The sequence below is a fragment of the Coffea arabica genome, chromosome 9c (assembly GCF_036785885.1).
Source record: "Coffea arabica cultivar ET-39 chromosome 9c, Coffea Arabica ET-39 HiFi, whole genome shotgun sequence".
Classification (NCBI taxonomy): domain Eukaryota; kingdom Viridiplantae; phylum Streptophyta; class Magnoliopsida; order Gentianales; family Rubiaceae; genus Coffea; species Coffea arabica.
The window spans coordinates 40,626,254-40,645,357 of NC_092326.1; the positions used below are offsets into that span (position 1 = coordinate 40,626,254).

At 34.8% G+C, this 19,104-nt stretch overlaps 2 protein-coding genes across 5 annotated transcripts; one reads left to right on the forward strand and one right to left on the reverse strand.

The window, feature by feature from the left end:
* Positions 1–245: 245 nt before the first annotated feature.
* On the reverse strand, positions 246–2,046 carry LOC140013994 (plasmodesmata-located protein 2-like). Its single transcript, XM_072064236.1, has 3 exons — positions 1,240–2,046; positions 541–663; positions 246–392 (listed from the first exon to the last, which is right to left on the reverse strand). Exons 1-3 carry the CDS (start codon positions 1,988–1,990, stop codon positions 385–387), a joined length of 882 nt encoding a protein of 293 aa, XP_071920337.1. The 5' UTR covers positions 1,991–2,046; the 3' UTR covers positions 246–384.
* A 3,611-nt stretch (positions 2,047–5,657) lies between these two features.
* On the forward strand, positions 5,658–18,058 carry LOC113709697 (probable inactive histone-lysine N-methyltransferase SUVR2). 4 transcript variants are annotated; one of them, XM_072065291.1, is made up of 11 exons: positions 5,658–5,866; positions 7,511–7,545; positions 9,288–9,354; positions 11,492–11,748; positions 11,887–12,370; positions 13,158–14,122; positions 14,497–14,762; positions 15,761–15,827; positions 15,919–15,969; positions 16,329–16,422; positions 17,643–18,058. In XM_072065291.1, the coding sequence occupies exons 4-11, from the start codon at positions 11,560–11,562 to the stop codon at positions 17,666–17,668; spliced, it is 2,142 nt and encodes a 713-aa protein (XP_071921392.1). In that variant the 5' UTR covers positions 5,658–5,866; positions 7,511–7,545; positions 9,288–9,354; positions 11,492–11,559; the 3' UTR covers positions 17,669–18,058. The 4 variants fall into 4 exon arrangements, with proteins under 4 accessions (XP_071921392.1, XP_071921391.1, XP_071921393.1 ...); XM_072065290.1 differs by lacking the exon at positions 7,511–7,545; XM_072065292.1 differs by lacking the exons at positions 7,511–7,545; positions 9,288–9,354.
* Positions 18,059–19,104: the final 1,046 nt, after the last annotated feature.

A 19,104-nucleotide genomic window follows, 5' to 3' on the forward strand; every position in this document is an offset into this window, starting at 1 on the left:
TCCACAAGCATCAGAGGTTATTATGTTGATAAAATTTTTGTTGTTGCGAGTTCAATGATTATCTCTAGATGATATGTGATGTCATTTTATAATTTAAAGAAAAGGGCCTTCCGAAGTGAACAAATCATTGTTCTCTTGGATTTATTTCTGGACCAAGTGAACAAATCATGGAGCATGTATAGGAATTATGCAGCAGGAAAATTAAAGCAAGATTAATGTATTAAGCTGCAGTGCTTTACCGCCAAACAAAATAATAGTCGTACAAGGTACTACTTGAATTTTGACAATCAAGAGGTTGATCTCCGTCTTTGCCTTAGCCATGAACCAATTGAAGTCTGCCACCATCAAGAAATTATGATTCAGCTCAAATCTTGTTTTCGCCTTTCAATAATCTGCTGCGTCAAAAAGCATTTGTAATTAGCAATTGGTGAGGAACTACATACAAAGGCTGCCAATTTGATGTATATTGCTGGAAAATTGAAATGGAAGGCAAATTTGGAGACATTAGCCCTCTGAGATAATCTACAGAGTTGTACTTACCGTCCTTTTTTCGCCCCCATGATCCGCAGAAATAGCAGAGGCCCGCTCCTGTCAACACCACAGCTATTCCGCCAATAACAATTGCTATTAATTTATTTGAATTGCGTCCAAATGATCCCTTATCTGACCAAAAGTTGGATTTGACACAAAATTAGTTAGTGCAAGAATCATAGCAAGTCAGGAAGAGATTTGCATCATTGACATATGAAAAACCAGCATAATCATATGTCAAATTGAGCATTAACTGCTTTCAAAGTTCTGTACCCTTTTTTTACTGTTAATCTGGAAGCATAAAGTTGAAGGGCTAGCGAATTTTCACCGCACATGAGGATCCAATTTAGTGAAAGTTTTCAGACATTATTCTTCTCGCAATCATTCAGCTTTAGCAGGGCTACTTGTTTGACTACTATTGGCTACTTGTCTGAACATTTATTCGCGCATGAAACAGAAAGATTTAAGTACATCTAGTGCATTGAAATCTGCAATCTGAAACACCATTCTAATATCTAGAAGATTGAATATTTGGACGACAGTTAAAAGTTTTCACATAGAAGAATTAACCTGTATGAGAAGTCACATCATGTAAATTGCTTTAAGATAGTGCATAAAGCAAGCGGGAATTATACCAGCAAATAAAGAAGAAATTTATGAAGAGAAAATCTTTGAAGAAGTTGTGAGCTATGTACGACAGCCACTTACCTTCGTTCCAGTCACCATTAAACTCATTCCCTTGATATTTGTAGCTAACAAAACAACCGTCCAGATAAATTTCTCCAGAAACTGAGTACCCGCACGTTTCCTGAGCAATCTCCACTGCGGTGTTAACACATTCACCACAATCACACGCACCTAGATTCCCATCGCACTGTGCCATTACATGTATTGATTCACAGGTCTCTTCACAAAATCCCTGACCGCTCATAATACACTCTTGGACAGCTGCAAATGCAGCATCCCTCCTCTCAGGGAATCCAATAGACCCTGTTTGGCCACTGCAGGACTTATGGAGCAACTGCAGTCCCGAAGTTTGAACTCCATCAGCCCGATAGTGTATACTACAACCAGATAGCTGAACTCGGGCAGGTAAACTCTGACTGCACAATTTGTTTGATACTTCAGGAAGTTTGTTGACGCAGCTGTAACAATCTTTGTTACTCAAATCACCTCTGCACTGAAAGAGGCCTGATACAGCCACCTTATCGTTACCGGCATTGGTTTCAAAGAACTTGGATTTTGTGGAATGCTCCAAAAGTTCTTGAAAAAGAGCTGGCAGAATGGACGACAGAGATACAGTGGTATGATCCTCTGATGTCTGGTTTGCGCAGTGATTGTAGACTAATTGCTTATAGTCTAAATTGGATGTGTATACAGATTGTAAGATCATGCAATAACATAGTACAACTGTTGGTAGAAAAAAGTGAAGATGATTGAGGGTCTTAGATGGATCCATGAGTGCTGATTCTGGTTCAGCAAGAATTCAGCACATTCTTGGTAACCCTATCTTTATCGCTGCCTTGACAAACATAACTTGTTTATTTTTACGTACAGAAGGGAATGTTTTGTTCTGGACTTCTGTTTGAGACATGTCAATTTTTTTCCTTCCTAACTTCATCTAACCTTTTGTTTGGGGGTTTGAGAGTGATACGGATTGGTCCCACGCTTCAGAAAGAGATCGAAATGGAGATCTTCAACCTCGCAAGTGCTCGTATTCTATTCAAGATCTCAACAGCCAGCTGCTAAAAGTACTTAGCCAAATCCTAACGTCTTAAAATCGTGTTAATAATTTATGTTTAACGAGCTCTGTTGCGTGAGGTAAACGTAGATTGGAAGCTCCAAAGCCTCTTTACAAAGTTAACCGTTTTTATCTATTTGCTAGTATTTGTTGTGGTTAGGTTTGACAATGAAGTTAATTAACCACAACTTAGGCAAGACTTGCAGGGCAGACCTTTCCAATAATTTTAGAACTTAAAAGGAAGACTATCTGCATTTGGAAACTTTATGTTCGGCCTCTTTCCTAGCGCTGGTTTTACCTTAAAGTTCCACCTTTTTAAGTTTCGATGAATAGGGCTTGCAAAACCCCAATAACACTGAATTGATCAAAAGTGATGAATCTTATCGATTAATGAACTTTTGATGCAAATATACAAATACATCATGTACATACATTCTTGATCTCGTGCAAAACCCCAATAACACTTAATTGATAAAAAATGATGAATCTTATCAATTAATGAACTTATGTTGCAAACAAACAAATACATCATGTACGTACATACATTCTTGATCTCATAAATATACAAGAGTTGAAAGGTTCCTTTTTAATGGCTTATTATGAAAAAAAAGTTATTATATTGCTAATTGGAATCGAATTCATCATAATTTTTTGCTATTCAATGATAAAAAAAAGTTACTGTATTGGTCCCTTTCTCAGCTAGTCCTAAGTTTTCATGAGACCTGCCGCTTGTTACAAACTTTACAAACCCTGTTCATTGAAACTTAAAAAGTTTCAATGAAGCTACTCCAATTGAATAATCAAGAAGATGAAGCTACTCCAATTGATCAAGTAGAAACGCATCTCCTGAAATTGTATGCCCATTCAAAATAAAACTACACATCCTGAATGCTCGCTTTATAAAGCCCATTTGTCGGAGAAGTCCGTAGTCCATTAAGCCTAGAAAATCTAACATGAAAGTATAAATGGTAAAATACAACAAACCTCGCGTGATTTCGTGAAAAGACACTTTACATCTCTATTATTTAGAAACCTCCGCATAAGCACCCTGAACTTCATAACTAAAGTGAAAATGACTTTCTGAATCGGCTGAGTTACCGACTACACGTCGAATATTGAAAATACCCTCATTTATAATGTAGAGGGAGAGAGAGTCAAGAATTGAGTAGCTCCCATTCATTCTTTGTAACGAGAGAAAAATCCTAGAAAAGTGAAATGTGAAATTACATTTTACATCGTTGCTGAAATATCGTGAATCTGAATTTGAAGACAGCGTGGCTGCATCTGGTCATGAAGAAGGGAAGGTTGGATTATGGTTGTATCTGATCGTGAAGCTTGTTCAGCATTTTTAGGTAAAAATCAGAACTGATCTTCGATATTCAATCCATTTGATGTTTAGGATTTGTATTTTTTTCTAATTTGTTTATTCTTCTTTCACTACATACTAGGGCTTAAATATGTGGTTTCTGCCATTTTTATAGTAGGTGGTTTATCGAGGAAAAATGGAGTTTTAAAATGTAAACTTCTTAACTTTTTTTAGCTTTTTTGGAGTATGTGGTTGATGTCAGGAGGAAATAATGTGTCGGGTCTGATTTGACTACTATATTAGATTTCACTATATAATTTGAAAGTATTGATTAAATAATATGTGTCAAGTCTGACTAATTGTTGTTAATTTGAAACTCAAGGTCTTCCCCAAGGAACCTCGTGCACCCGTCGCCACTAGGTCGCTTACTTGGTTCCAAGTCAATTTTCACTTTAATTATGAAGTTTAAGGTGTTTATGTAGAAGTTTTTAAACGATAAGAAGGTATGGTGTCTTTTCACGAAATTACAGAGGTTTCCTTGCACTTTACCCAAATATAAACCGTTCTGGGATGGTGGGATCCACAAATGATAAAAGTGCAGGCCCTTGCTCCAAAATCTGAATACATGCCTAAACTGATGTGGAACTAACTGCCGCCCAAATTGTATAGCACAAAGTCAAATTTTGTTTTCTTGAGTTTTTTTTAAAAGGCACGTGCATCATAATTTGCTCCCATATCCTTCTTCTCTTTGGATCCTTAGGAATTTCTCTTGAATTTGATCCGAAAGACCACTTTTGATATTTAAGATTATATGTCTCTAGATAAAATTTTATGTACCATTCGATCCTAATAGATTAATAATAAGCATTGTGAGGATAATAATCTACTTTCCTTGTTATATTTTTCTTTGCCAATTTAAAAAAAATTACTCAATAGTCAATATTCATAGATCATGTAGTCAATATGAATGAGATCATTATCTACAACAAATGGCATACTCATAGGTGCATGGCATCCTATATTTACTCATCAAGTTAGATATTTTATAACTTGTTGCCATAATTATTAAATTCGATTCGACGAGAAACTCGACAAAATGATCAGATCAATGAGTTATTGGTTTAACCAATGAGCCACGACTAAATCAGTGGATCATTAAAATAATATTTTAAATACAAAAGAGTAATTTTTGTACTCTCCTGTGATTTCACTGGAAATCAACAAGTCGTCCTATGGTTTTGAAGTATTCACATAATTCCTTTATGATTCAATTAAAGTGAAATAGGACTTTTTGACCTGTTGTAATATTAGAAACCCATTTTTTGTTAATTTTTTTCCTTTTTTAGTTTTTTTTATTTCCTTTCTTTCTATTTTTTTTCCTTTTCTTCTCATTCTTCTTCCTTCATTATCACACAACTCCCGCTACTATAATACCACCACCTCCTTCCCCTTCCTCCTACAATCACTGCCTATCAGCCTTTGTCACTGTGAGGACTCGAAATTGTTTTTAGAATTTTCTCCTATTTTTTAAAAATTAATTTATATTTCCTTCTATATTTCTTTAGTTTGACTATTTAACTATTTACTAACCCTAAATTTCATGGTGATTTCATTAATTGAATCAAGAGTTTTACTTTTACTTTTAAAGTTAGAGTAAGTTAGGGTTTTGGTGCATATTGGTAGTGTGATCGATTGGTGAGGTGTGTGCACTAAATTTGGTGGATAAGAGTGAGTATTAAATAAGAGAAAGTGTGTGATTAGAAGTACTAATAATAAGTTAATGAATTATAAGTTAAAACAAAAGTACGAGGGAGTTAAAGGAAATAAGTTTGAACCGACGTGCGCCGTTTGTTACCGGTTGAGTGCACCGCTTAACCAATACTTTCTTACCATAATCTTCTTTTTTTATTTCATTTAATTTCCCCTAAATTAACCCTTAAGTCAGCCACCATTATTGACTAAGGAAAAGAAAAAGAAAAACAAAATAGTTTGGTGACACTTGTCAACCATTAAACCAAAAGTTGACCAAGATTAGTCTTTATATTTATCTTGGAAAAATTGAAGAAAAACCATCACTTTCTTGCTCCATGAAGGCCGAACCTTAGAGAGGAAAGAAAGAGAGAAAAACTTCCAAATTTCATCTTAATTTCCTTGATTGATTTGTGAAAAATCCAAACACTAACCCTAATCCATACCGATTAATCTTGAGTTAAGTTTGGAGGGAAGCTTTTGGTGGAGTTACTTGAGGAAGAAAGCTATTGAGTTGCTTGTTTTCTTGGGATTTTGAGGTAAAATTTCGAGAAAACATCTCTTTTTACTTGTTTCTTGAGATTTATACAAGATATGTTATTATTGAAGTTGAAGGAAGCATGTTTATGGTAATTTTATGATTTTGTTAGGGTTTGGTGAAGTTGTTGCTAGGGTTTGGTTAATTTCCAATTTAGGTATATGTTGGTTATGGCTAGTTTTGTAGTTAAAATAAGTACTCTATGTATCCTATATCTTGTGAACTTAATTGAGGCTGTCTTGTGGTGAAAGTGTAGCCTTGAAATGGTTGAAAAAATTGGTAAACACAAAGGAGGTGCTGCTGAAATTTTTTTCGCAGGAGACTCTGAACAGTCTTGGAAAATCTGTCATATATTGGTATAGAAAAATTCAAATTGAGTTCTGCTTGTTGTGTTTGAAATTAGATTTAGAGTACTTTCTACCATGAAAATTTCAGAATTTTTATCAATTCTTATGAATATCTGTGATTTTTCAAAATTGACTGAATTTTAATTCCTGTTCTGTCTTTCTACTGGATAAAGCAGCCACTTGAGATTGGATTTTGACTGACTTGTGGACAGAATCTTGCAAAGATGTCTTCTAAGAAATTGTAAATCTTTGAATATATTTTCCAACGTATAAAGTTTATAAATTTTGGATTTAAGAATCTTGAGATATGATTTTTCAAATAGCAGCGCGTAAAACTAGAAAAATTCTGTTTTTTTTAAACTGTCCTTATTTTCATCTCCAACTTTAAATTAGAGTTGTTAAACCATTTTGAGCTTGGTTTATGATTGGAATAAGAAAATTTTTGGTTACTTATGTCCCTTAGGTAAATGTTCGCTTTTCACTCTAAAATCATATTTGCACATTTGTACTAGTAGTTATTCGAATTTTCTTTGGTTCACCTAAATTTTGGATAGTTGAACCATAATATTTTCTCTTGATTATTTTTTGGGTTTTCTCGGTGATTAAGGACATAATTCGAAAGGAAACTTTTGATGTTATTTTGCTTAAACTAGTGAGTGTTCTTTGCATGTTGTGCTTCTAATGACTATGTGAATTGTTGTAAATGTTTGATTGGATGTTAAATGTTTTTCAATGATTGTTAAATGAATTTTCGATAGGCGATGTGTACTTTATCCCACTTGCCCTAAGTGAATGTGAAATTTTTAATGATTAAATGATTGAATGTTACTTGTGCATGAATGTAAGCCTTTTGACTGAATTGGACCCTTACCCTTCATTGCCAGTCGACTCGAGCCAGAAGTGAAGGGGGTCGGGCGGCTGGTTACCCTAAAAAAATATTTGGTATACTCGAGTATTACCACAAAATCTGGTGGAGAACTGGCCAGTGAATTCAATGTAATGATATCAATGAATGAATGACAAGATCACCGAAAGAGTTTTCACTTGCAAATGTTTTCTAATGTCAGAGAAATAAAGAATATGGTTGGCGAATGAATGAATGAATGATTTGAATGAATTGCTTCAAGTGAGCACGTATCCTTCCAATGATTGAGTGTTTATTTTTTGAATGACTGGATATTGTGTGCAAAGTATGTAAATTGTTAAATGTAATGTTTCCATGGTTTTCCTACCTGATTGCTTGTTTAGGAAACTCACTAAACTTTTAACTCATTCCTTTAGTTTTGTGTTCCTTACAGGAATGGAGGTCCAAAACAATTGAATGTGAACTAGAGTGTGTAACTCTCTTGTACTTATACTTTTTGGTCGATAGGATATATTTTGACATTTGTTGTTGTATCATACGTTTGACTTTTGGGTTTGTAAACAAGTTTACATTTTGATTGAATTGTAAAACATAAATGTTATTTTGGAGACTTGAATGGTTAATCTTGAGAGTTGAGTGAGTCAGTGAGTCTTGGCAAGAGTTGGACAGGCGGTCCGCCAAACCCTTAAGTACGACTTAGGGGGGGTGGGGTCGTCAAAGCTACCTCCTCCTTTGTTCACCTCTTTTCCACTTCCCACTCCCTCTTCCTCTTTTTTTTTTTTCCTCATACCTCCCCTCGCCAGGAATAAGGAGGATAGATGGGGGAGCGTAGGAAATAGGAGGAGAGGAGAGGGGCTCACACGAACAATAAGAAGATAGAAGGGAAAAGGTAAGACATGAGGAAAAAAGAGGAAGAGGGAGAGAGGGGGATGGAGGAAAAAGAGAAAAAAGAGGATGGAGGGGGAAGTGGGAGAGAGGAAAGAAAAAAAGGGGGTGATAGGTGGCTGAAGAGGTTGGGAGGAAGGGAAGATGAATAAATTTTAAAAATGTCTTAAAAATTTTAAAATATCTAAAACCATCCATAATAGTTAAAGTGAAAAGAATTTGAGCACAAAAAAAAATTAAAAGATAATATTTCATTTTCAAGTCGCACATAGGTTTCAGGTGAAATTCCGAATTAGTTTAAAGCATTAGACGCTTATGTGGATATTTCGAAACCATAGAGCAGCTGGTTCATTTTTGGTGAAACCATGGTAGGATTTTCTGTATTTTGCCCTAAAACATATATTATTTACTTAAAAAGATATATTATGGACTTATAAACATTAATAGAAGACTTAATTTCATTTTATCATACTTATACATAAATAAATTATATAGTCAAATATAAAACAAAATCAGTTCACTTATCTTCAAGGAAAACACATCATTTTTCCATTATTTTATTTTTGTTTAAAAAATACTTTTCTAACTACTCAAATATTGTTACATAATAATAACAATTTTAGTTTGAAAGTTCAAATGGTTAAATGTATAATAAAAAAGTAAATAAGCTTATTTAAAAGAATATTTAGTTTTCAAATAAAAATTAAGCAATTGGTAAAGTCTTATACACATTTAAAAGAAATCCAATATTGAAATCTTATCAATTCCAAAGCTAATCAAAACCATATATACATTTTGGTTACAATAGATATTCAAAATCAAAAAAATGGTGACGGATCTTAATTGAACCAGCTAGTTAAATATAGTGTTTGTCGAATTTGACTAAATCAATTCCTTATCTAGTCAAATTAAGGGCTAGTTTGGCTCGATTTAATGACTAGTTGATAGAATCGAACCGAATTTAATAACTAACGTTACAAATTATACGGTTAGAATTGAAACACATCATCAATCACACACATATCACGTGATTTAAAGCGAGTAATAAAGTACCAATGTTAAGTGAGGTGGTAGGTCTCCTTTTTATATTGGGCTGAACGCAACTCTTCCTCCGAACCTTAAACCCCCACACAAAACCATCATCAATCTCTGTGCCGATTTCAAGCAAGAATGCTAGCGGCTTTCGTTGCGTCTTATATATCTTCGCTTATTGGTTCCATATGTGCATAATTACATTTATACATTGATAATGCTGCTTTGCTTTTCCATCGAAAAAGCCTAGCTGCTTTTCCAGCTGTTCGCTGAAAACTCTGTCCTCCTTCCAGTGGCGATGGTTCTGAGTTGATGCTATATTTTTTCGACGTGATTTTCAAGCCTATGAGTTTGTTACTGGTTCGTACATTGACCTTCCGATTTTCTTTTCTATTTTTTTTCTGTTCCTTTTTGACCTTTTCATTTGATGGAAAGATTTTGTCTTCCTTGGTATCTTTTTCTTTTTCCCCAAGTTTGTAGGTTGTACTGAAAAGGTATATATCAGCAATTTAGTGTTTTTGCTTTTATTATGCTTTTCTCTTGGTAGATGGCTTCTGTGGTCGTGATCATGTAATGTGTGTCTGTTGTGTTGCGCACTCATATAACATGCAAAATGTGCCCACTGGGAAAGAAAGTCCTTTTTTCCTCCCTTTTTTGGTCAACTAATAAAAGCTTGGTAGATGGTATGTTGATCTTAAGAACTGTTCCAGAAAACGGGAAAACGGGGCTTTATCCAGAATTAAAGTGGGAAAAGTGAGCTTAGATAGGAAGAGAAACGGGCATTCTTTGTTACAAGAATTATATTTGCTCGAACTGCGTATCATGTGCTTAAACAATGTACATTTTGCTTCTTGTGTTGTAGAATAAAATAATCTTTTTTTTTAAAATGAAGATCTTGTTATCTTACTTTGTCCAGTGTCCAGACATAGATATTAAGAACAATGGAGGTTTAAAAATTAACAGTTTCAGTAGTTAGTTGGAATTATGTTGGTCCATCCTTAGCTGAATATCTTATTTTGACTCCAGTTAAATATAAACAAGATATAAAGAAGGGAGAGTTGGAAGAAATTTATAATTAGTTAGTTGGGAACACTTGTTGTTTATCATTTTACTTCCCTCATCCTAGATTGAATATCTTGTTTTGACTCAAGACAGATATTAAATAAATAAAGAAGTGTTGGAAGCATTAGTTAAGCAGTTAAGTGTTGGAAGTATTTTTCCATTTTTGAAAATTGACATGTAAGGAAATGAGGGAGGATATCAAGAAATAGGATAAGTGAAAGTAGGAGTTAGTTAGTTGAGAATATGAGGAGCCTACCAAACTAGTCAATTGCATACTGAAATTTAAGCAGACAGTAAATGATACTAAGAAAGGAGAGATTCAAAAATAATTTCAAATTAGTTAGCCATAAGCACGTGGATTCCATCATAGTGTTAGTTAGCTAAAAATTATTAACCTAAGGAGATATTAGAGAACATGTGGACCTACTTAAGTTCATTGTGTATAAAAATTTGCCTTATGCAACATTGTGCGAAATCCTCTACTAGGACCTTCTCGGAGTTGATACAGAACAAAATGCAAATTTTTTTTTGTAGAATTTATAAAAAGTGATAAACAATTTTAACATTAGGAAGATATGATTAATATGTGGAAAAAGTAATGTTATTTTTCCAACTCATGATAGTCCACCAGTAATTGGCAACAGCATTTGTGTGGCTGATTATGATGAAGGAAAAAACATCTATTTGTGTTGCAAGGACTGTAGTAATCATGTTGGTGAAATTCTGTTTCAATGTTTATATAGCCCCCCACTTCACCTTAGATAAGAATGCTAGTTTAAGGAGATAACTTTTCAATTTTTCCTCGCTCAAATAAATAGAACGGATTTTGTTTTTAAGCTTGATTATTGATTTAGATCTAAAGGTACAATTAAGATACACATCTAGGACAACTTTATTTAGTTGAATCCATTTGCATGTATATGTACTAGAATCTGATTATAAGGTGCTACAAATCTTCCTATCCATCGTTCTGTGATTTCTGCTGAGGAAGATTTGTTGATGTCAATGCTTAAGATTCTATGCCTTCAATAAATCTTATCTCCTTATTTATAAATCAATATCAAAAGTAGCCTCTTCCTGGTTTCAAAATGCTTGTTTCTGAACAGAATTAAGGACACTGACTGATCTTAACATCATTGCACAAGTGAGAAATACATATCTTTATGGCATGACAATGCTGCACTGCAGTTGCAATGACTATAGCAAAAATTACTAAGAGAACTATAGTTAAGTAGGAGGACAAGGAGAAGAGAATGAAAGCACAATTATATTTTTAAAGTGCACCAAGTCCTATTTTGGTGGAATAATTATTAACAGTAAGCAAAATTTCAGTTTGTACATGGTCTGGACTCTGCCCTTTATATATCTCTTCTATTTGTTCTCCTTGCTTTAACTTCCATTGCGTTGCGGACCTGACAAGCAGTTGAAAATATAGGCATTGGTGGAACCTGGGAGCTGTTGAGCTATAAAAATTTACTTCTACAGAAACCTTTTGGAGCAGTAATGGCACAGGAGAGGGATCCAAGAATTACAAAGGCTTTCACTGCAATGAAGAACATTGGCATTGCAGCACAAACTGTGAAACCTGTTCTGAAGAGACTGCTGAAATTGTATGATCGGAATTGGGCACTTATAGAGGATGATAATTATCGTACTCTTGCTGATGCTATATTTGAGTATGAGAATGATAAGGTTAGTGATCTTTTAGCTCCAACAGAGGTTACCGCCATTGGTATATATTAAATGAGTCAGGATACAAGCACCATTTATATTTTTCTCTTGCACAGCACCATTTATATACTTGTCCTCTAATATCAATTGTAACTGCAGATGATTCAGGAGAATGCTGCAATAGTCAATGATGGTCTAGAACCTCCACTCAAGAAACTAAATGTAACTCCACTTGAAGATCAGACTTCATCATCTACAAAGGATAATGAAAGCAGAAGATTAGATCTTGAAGAGGGTGAAGTACCACTAGATGCTAATGAGGAGGAACTGATGGATCCATCTCCATCATTTTCAAAATATCTTAGGGGACAATCTCATTCCCTTGTATATGAAACTTCAATTAAAGACAGAGGAGATATTCACATTTCAACATTTCAGGACCCAACAGGAGAAAATGCAGTTACACACAGACAACTGAATCTGTTCTGTGCTGGTCAGGCATATGGGGACCCTAGTTTTGTGCTCGAGAAAAGAGAAAGAATACGAGAGTACCATGATCAGAGGAATGTGACTAAGCCTACAAGGAAGGAACCTCTTAACTGCTCTTCACATGTCAGTTTTCCTGCTTCATATATCTGTTCAGGTATACCAACATTTTCCATTGAGAGATATCTTTATGTGCATTTTCACGGAATTGTTCCAAGCTTCTAGCATGTTTTCTCATGCTTCCTTTTCTGTATGCAGTCTAGCCTTGAAGGAGATTTTTATTTTTTATTTTTCTCCCAATAATCAGGAAGGAGGACAAGCATAACTCGATAGCACTGAATAAATTTACTCTCTTAATTTTATGAATTCTCCAGAAACAAAAATTTAAACATTGTCTTTAAAGTTTCTTAAGAAGCCTAGGAAATTACAGTTGCTTCTCTGCTATTGCAATAGCAATTGAAATTGCGTATAATTTACCTTTTTGAGGTATCAGTCTTTGTATACTTGTGAGTTTGTAAGCATTCAAATTAGCTGAACTATCTCTTGCTTATGTCTGAAATTGAATTTAGTGGCCTTTAATTGGCTGACAGAGCCATATTCCAGTTGTATTACATGGAGAATTATACCCCCTCAATCTCAACTCTTCTGTCCGTTTTAAGTGAATCCCAGCTTTATACATGAATACAGAAACTTTTGAGGATTCTATGTTTTGTACAAAATCTGTCACAAGAAGTTGAATTTTCTAAACTTGACCTCCTTTGTGCCCTTTTGAAAATTCTACCTTTCTGACAGTTATGGAGCAAAGAATGTACTCCTCATGTGAATGTTTTGAGTATTGTTCTATTATTCTTCTGTATTTACCTCGCTGACTAGTTATTTCAGCTACAAATAGTCATTCTCAAGAGAACTTCATCCTGACCAGCTGCTTTTGCCCAATTTTTCAGGTAATGGCAAGAAAGCTGATGCTTCAGCACCGGAATTGGGGGATAGCTTGCAATCTACATATGATATAGCTTCGTCTTCCTGTGGGCAGGTCAAAATTTCCTTAAAGTGTAATCATGCCCTTGGACAATCTAAATTTCAGTGGCCAAATTTAGATGCACTCATGAAATATACGGAGAGTAAGTTTTTGAGATCATACAAAATAATTGATCCGAAGTTCTCTCTGATTCACTTATTGAAGGAATTATGTGATAGTTATATGGAATTGACCTCCAACTCTGCTGATAGATCTCTGCTTAATAAATCTCCTGGTGATCGCTTCCACCAAACCACAGGATCTCACCCACAATGTTTTGAAACACATAATCTAGAAAAAGATAGGAATAAAAAGGTCAGAAGTTCTGCATCTTCAAACTCACTCAACCTGGCCGTTCCTCAGCAGCAACGTGTCAGTCATGATAGGGGAAGGGCTTTCCATAATGTCTATGACATAACAAATGGCAACGAGAAAATCAGCATTTCATTACTAGATGAATATGGCAATGAGCATCTTCCAAATTTTGTTTACATTCCCCAAAATATAATTTATCAAAATGCATATGTACATGCCTCGTTGGCTAGAATTGCGGATGAGGACTGCTGTGCAAGCTGTGCAGGGGATTGTCTTTCATCTTCTGTTCCTTGTGCATGTGCTCGTGATACTGGAGGTGACTTTGCTTATACACGAGAAGGGCTCTTGAAAGAAGAATTTTTAGGAGCTTGTATATCCATGAATGAAGAACCACACAAGCATTACCATTTTTACTGCCCAGACTGCCCATTAGAGAGGGCCAAGAATGCTTATAGGCCTCAAAAGTGCAAAGGCCATCTAGTCAGGAAATTTGTTAAAGAATGCTGGAGAAAATGCCGATGCAGCATGCAGTGTGGAAATAGAGTTGTACAACGAGGTATAACCCGCAAATTACAGGTTAGCACTTTTTGCTTCTATCTGAGCATACGGAATAACTTTCCAGGGGAATTACTGTGATAACTTAAGAGTATAACTAAATAACTTCTATTTGGATCTCTGAGTGTTGAAGAGTCAATCTGTCCAGACATCTGGTGTTCCCTTAGAGTATATGAATTTCTCCACATGTATATATTGTGTATAAACATTTGCACAAATTTGTCTGCCCGTATTAAGACAGGTATAGAGATATGTGAATATATCTACATATATGTGAATGTGATTGTGTGTGTAGGGGTGTCTGTTGTGTGTGCTTAAGCATGTAATATTTTAGATATGTGTCCATATATAATAAAAATGCTAGTTTCTGAAAATAAATGTTGTTTGTATTGAAGGTGTTCTTGACAGATGATGGTAAAGGTTGGGGTTTACGAACTCTTGAAGAGCTACCTAAAGGTGCTTTTGTTTGTGAATATGTCGGGGAAATCTTGACTAACATGGAATTGTATGAGAGGAATAACCAAAGCAGTAGCAAAGACAGACACACATATCCAGTGCTGCTTGATGCTGATTGGGGATCAGAAGGAGTATTAAAGGATGAAGATGCACTTTGTTTGGATGCAACTTACTATGGAAATGTTGCAAGATTTATAAATCACAGGTAATCTTCTTCACCCTTCCCCATTTAATTTTTTTTTTTTTAAATTTCATATAGCCTTGGGTATATGCATGCAGGCACTTTCTTATTGTTCTACACTTGCATTTTCCAGATGACTATTCTTCTTAAGCATTGGGAAACATATTGCTCAAAAACAGTGCAATTGCAATTTGCTAGCTGTGAACCCAAGTCTATGTTGACATATTTAATCGTCAATTAGGGGTGTGCTGTTTTGAAGTAACCACTCAAAGGGTATTCAATAATACCTGATGAAATAGCTTTGAGTACCTCTTCTTTCACCCAAAAAAAAAAAAAAAAGATTCATGAAAATCCACACTAATCTCACTCAACTTTATGATAACCAAGTTCAATTAAGGTCTGCAGTATCTTTTCTGACAAGTGAATTATAATCAGTTAGTTTAAGAGTTAAATACCCAAGCAGTTAGTGGCAAGATATGCTGGCAAGCGCACTACTTATTGTTGAGCAGCTAGGAGGGGTATGAAGCTTTAGTATGCAGCAGAGCATTGTTGTCTAGCATCCAAACTCAATGATGTACCAGTTAGTTGATGGTTAAAGGACAAGAAATTATTATATATGCTTCTTAATCTCCAAAGCCTTGTGGTGCAGCAATTGTAATTTTATTTCCAGCATTGTTAATTTGAAACACTTAAGTCTACCTATATGAAAAGGTTTATACGGCAAATATACATGTCAAGGAAAGAGAGTATTCATATATGCGCACTGTGAGCAGAATATCTTCTTTATCCTGTTCTCTTTAACTCTGATAGTAATAAAGCTATATGGTTTTCTTTTTTAGAGTTCCTAGTCAGTCAATCAAGTGACCATTTATCCTACTTCCCCCTCTTTTGGCTTGAAACATCTTTTAGATGCTAATGTGCCTTGCATCTTGAAGATGAGGCTGTTTTTTTCTTTTTTAACTTCTATGTCATCTGCATTAGTGAGTCTTCTTTTGCCTTACCTGCAATTGTGTTCAACACAGATGTTGTGATGCAAACTTGCTTGACATTCCGGTTGAAGTGGAGACCCCTGATCACCACTACTATCATGTATGGTTTTATTCCATTAGTTCATTGCTATCTGCTATACAGTAACTTTATAGAGAGAGTTTGGGATGTTAACAGTTTCCCCCTAATGCAGCTTGCATTTTTCACTAGACGGAAGGTGCATGCAATGGAAGAGCTTACATGGGTAACTGATATGGATTTTCTTGCCGTAACATGTTATTTCATGAATCATTCTTTAGGGATTTATTTCGCAGTCAAAGGCAATGGCTTCCATTGGAGATGTTGTAAGAGTCTTAGTTTCACATCGAGCGATTTTTGTTTTCACTGGAATTGGCCATAACAGCACCTTTTAACAAGTTGAATTATACACAAATATGTCTACTTCATACTATTTTGCAGAAGTGTGAGAATCACGAAATAATGGATCAAAGATAAGTAAAACTTCTCTGTTTTCCAAAATAAAAGAAACTCAGTTTTCATGTCATATGGTGTATAACCTCCAGATACTGTTTTCCAGTTAATACCTCTTGTTACTCTTTTCAGGATTACGGGATTGATTTTGATGATCATAATCATCCTATTGAAGCATTTCGGTGCCGTTGCGGAAGTGCTTATTGTCGTGATGGGAAAGGAAAAAGTCAGTATATTTTTCTTTGCTGATATGGTTTTTCTTCTTGTGGTGCTTTAATTCTGAAAGGCCTCTAATTTTCTTGTTAATTCAAATAACGGCTGCTGTTTCTTTAAAACTTGTCAGAGGATAGTGTTGTTTGAAAGTACCATTTCTCAGTGAACTGACTAGATAAACAAATTGGAATTCAACTTGGAAAACAACTTAAAATATCAAGTCATTTATGTTGGTATAAATTCTGTGTGAATCTATTTCTTGATTGCTGCCGTTAAGTTTATCTGTATGAAATTAAGTTCAATGGGGTCTGGTGAAGCATAACATGCATATAGTTTTTCTTAGGCTACATAACATGTATGGATGCTTGTTGCTTAAAAAACAATTATAAGACTTGCGATTTACTCCAATAGTTTAGCAATTATCATCAGAGCTCTTTCAACCTAGTTGTTAAACTGGATTGCTGCCAAAGGGAAGGCTCTTAAGCTGATAAAAAGTTCCATTAGACTTCAGTAACATCTTTTATACAGAGAAGCTGGAATTGAGAAAGTCATGGAATTGAAAATTCTCAAACAATTACGCTAATTATTGCATTCATCATTAGTTCATCCTATATGAAATTATGAAACGGCAAGAGTCTGAGCTAAATTCTTGCTCTAGTATAGAAACTAGCAATTAGATCTCCTAGAATTAATGCCTGTTTCGCATAAATCCATGAAACTCAGTGCTTTTTGCTTTGATTAAGTTATTACCAGTAAACAGATTATAAGGATCACATATCACAAATTTTCTTCTATACAGAGAAGCTGGAATTGAGAAACTCATGGAATTGAAAGCTCTCAAACAATAACTCTAATTACTGCATCTATATGAAACTAGGAAATGGCAACAGTCTGAGCTAAATTCTTGTTCAAGAGTAGAAACTAGCCATCTAGATCTCCTAGAATTAATACCTGTTTTGAATGAATCCTTAAAACTCAGTGTTTTTTTGCTTTGATTAAGTTATTATCAGTAAACAGATTATATGGATCACATATCACAAATTGGACAAATTAAATGTCATATTATTGCGTAAAGCTACATCTTAGATCAAATCTTGAGACAAGGACCTCGAGCTTTTGGGACCTCCACCTTGGATGTTTAACTACTACATCAAGCCTTATTGTAATCTTATTCATTTTTCTATGCACAATTTTGTCATTTTCTTTTGTTAACATTTTGACACATTGCTATAGGAACTAAACCGAGTATCTCCAACTGAAGCCGCATGTTGTTGAGCTGCTGATGAATGGTCTCCAGGAATTTGACTCGTGACTGTTGTTTCTCCATTTCTAGATTAGTAAAACACAGCATCCCCGCCATTTTTGCAGCTGTTGGTGGAGAATGTTGGTCCTTAATGCCTACTCTCTCACTCGCTTGTTCCTTGGTGGTTTATGTAGTCTTCAAAATGATGTTTGTTGGTCCACCAAGCAGGTTCTTTTTTTCTTTTTCTCTCTTTTCCTTAGGTCAAGTGGAAGCAGTTTTGAACTCCAAATCTTACACCTGCGGCATGAATTTAGACCACGGGTGCATACATTATCAATAGACTCGCTATTGTATACATTATCAGTGTAGAAAAGATTAATTTACATATACAATCGATAGTTGGATATGTGGAAGTTGTGCTGTCATTTATCCTTTTGCATTCTGTACATTTTCCGCAACCTCATCCGCAATCCTGCTCCATTGCGTTGTCCTGTGTTTCTAAATGGAGAAAAGAGTACATGTTTGATGTTTCAAAATTTCAGAGACACATTAAGGCCCCTTGCCAGGACTGCACTAAGTTGTTCTGGCCTGGCACTCGAATTTTGATGGATGATACCTTGCAAATCAAAGACTCTCTTGTAGAAAAAGGAGAGGAGTTTAACTAGAAAATTAAGGACACTGAACAATGAATAAGAAATTGAATAACCAATAAGTAGTCGCAGTAAAAAGCAAATCATATTGATGCTGATTCTTATGAGTTGCTGACCATGAATTCACTTCATTCATTTGCCAGATTTATAGCCTTTTACGAATAGCTTTACCAAGTTGCACAAAAAGATGTACCAAATGGCAATCCAGGTGTACAAAAAGAAATGGCGATCCAGATTCAAAGACACGTCACTTCTTACAAAAATTAATTTTGCACCTTTCTTAAAAATCACATCCGTTAGATGTCTTTTTCATCGTTTTTTCTTTTCTTTTTTTTTTCCCCATGCAATTTGTTTTCTCCACTTACATTTTAAAGGAAAGAGTCTTAATATGAAGGAAAATGACAAAAGGAATATAGGACAAAAAATTAACAAAGCAGCCTCAAGAAGCCCGTTAACAATGAAACAAAATATAGGGAAAATTGTTCAAAATGTCCATCACATTTTACTAAATAATTTTTTTGTATTCATCACTTTAAAGATAATAACTTTACATCCCTTATAAAATTCAGTCAATAAAATTTTATCCCAACCTAGAGTTTTGATCCCTATATAGTCTTTGTTTAGGGATAAAAAGGTAAAATTTCATTTATAGTTAAATAAATGATCCGATTCATATTCATTTTTTCTCCTTAAAAGTAGGGACTTGACTTGAATGAAATATATTCATTTTTTTTTAAAGATTAGACCCGGTCCATATTCATTTTTACTATTAAAAAAGTGGGATCTAATCTTTTTTATATAT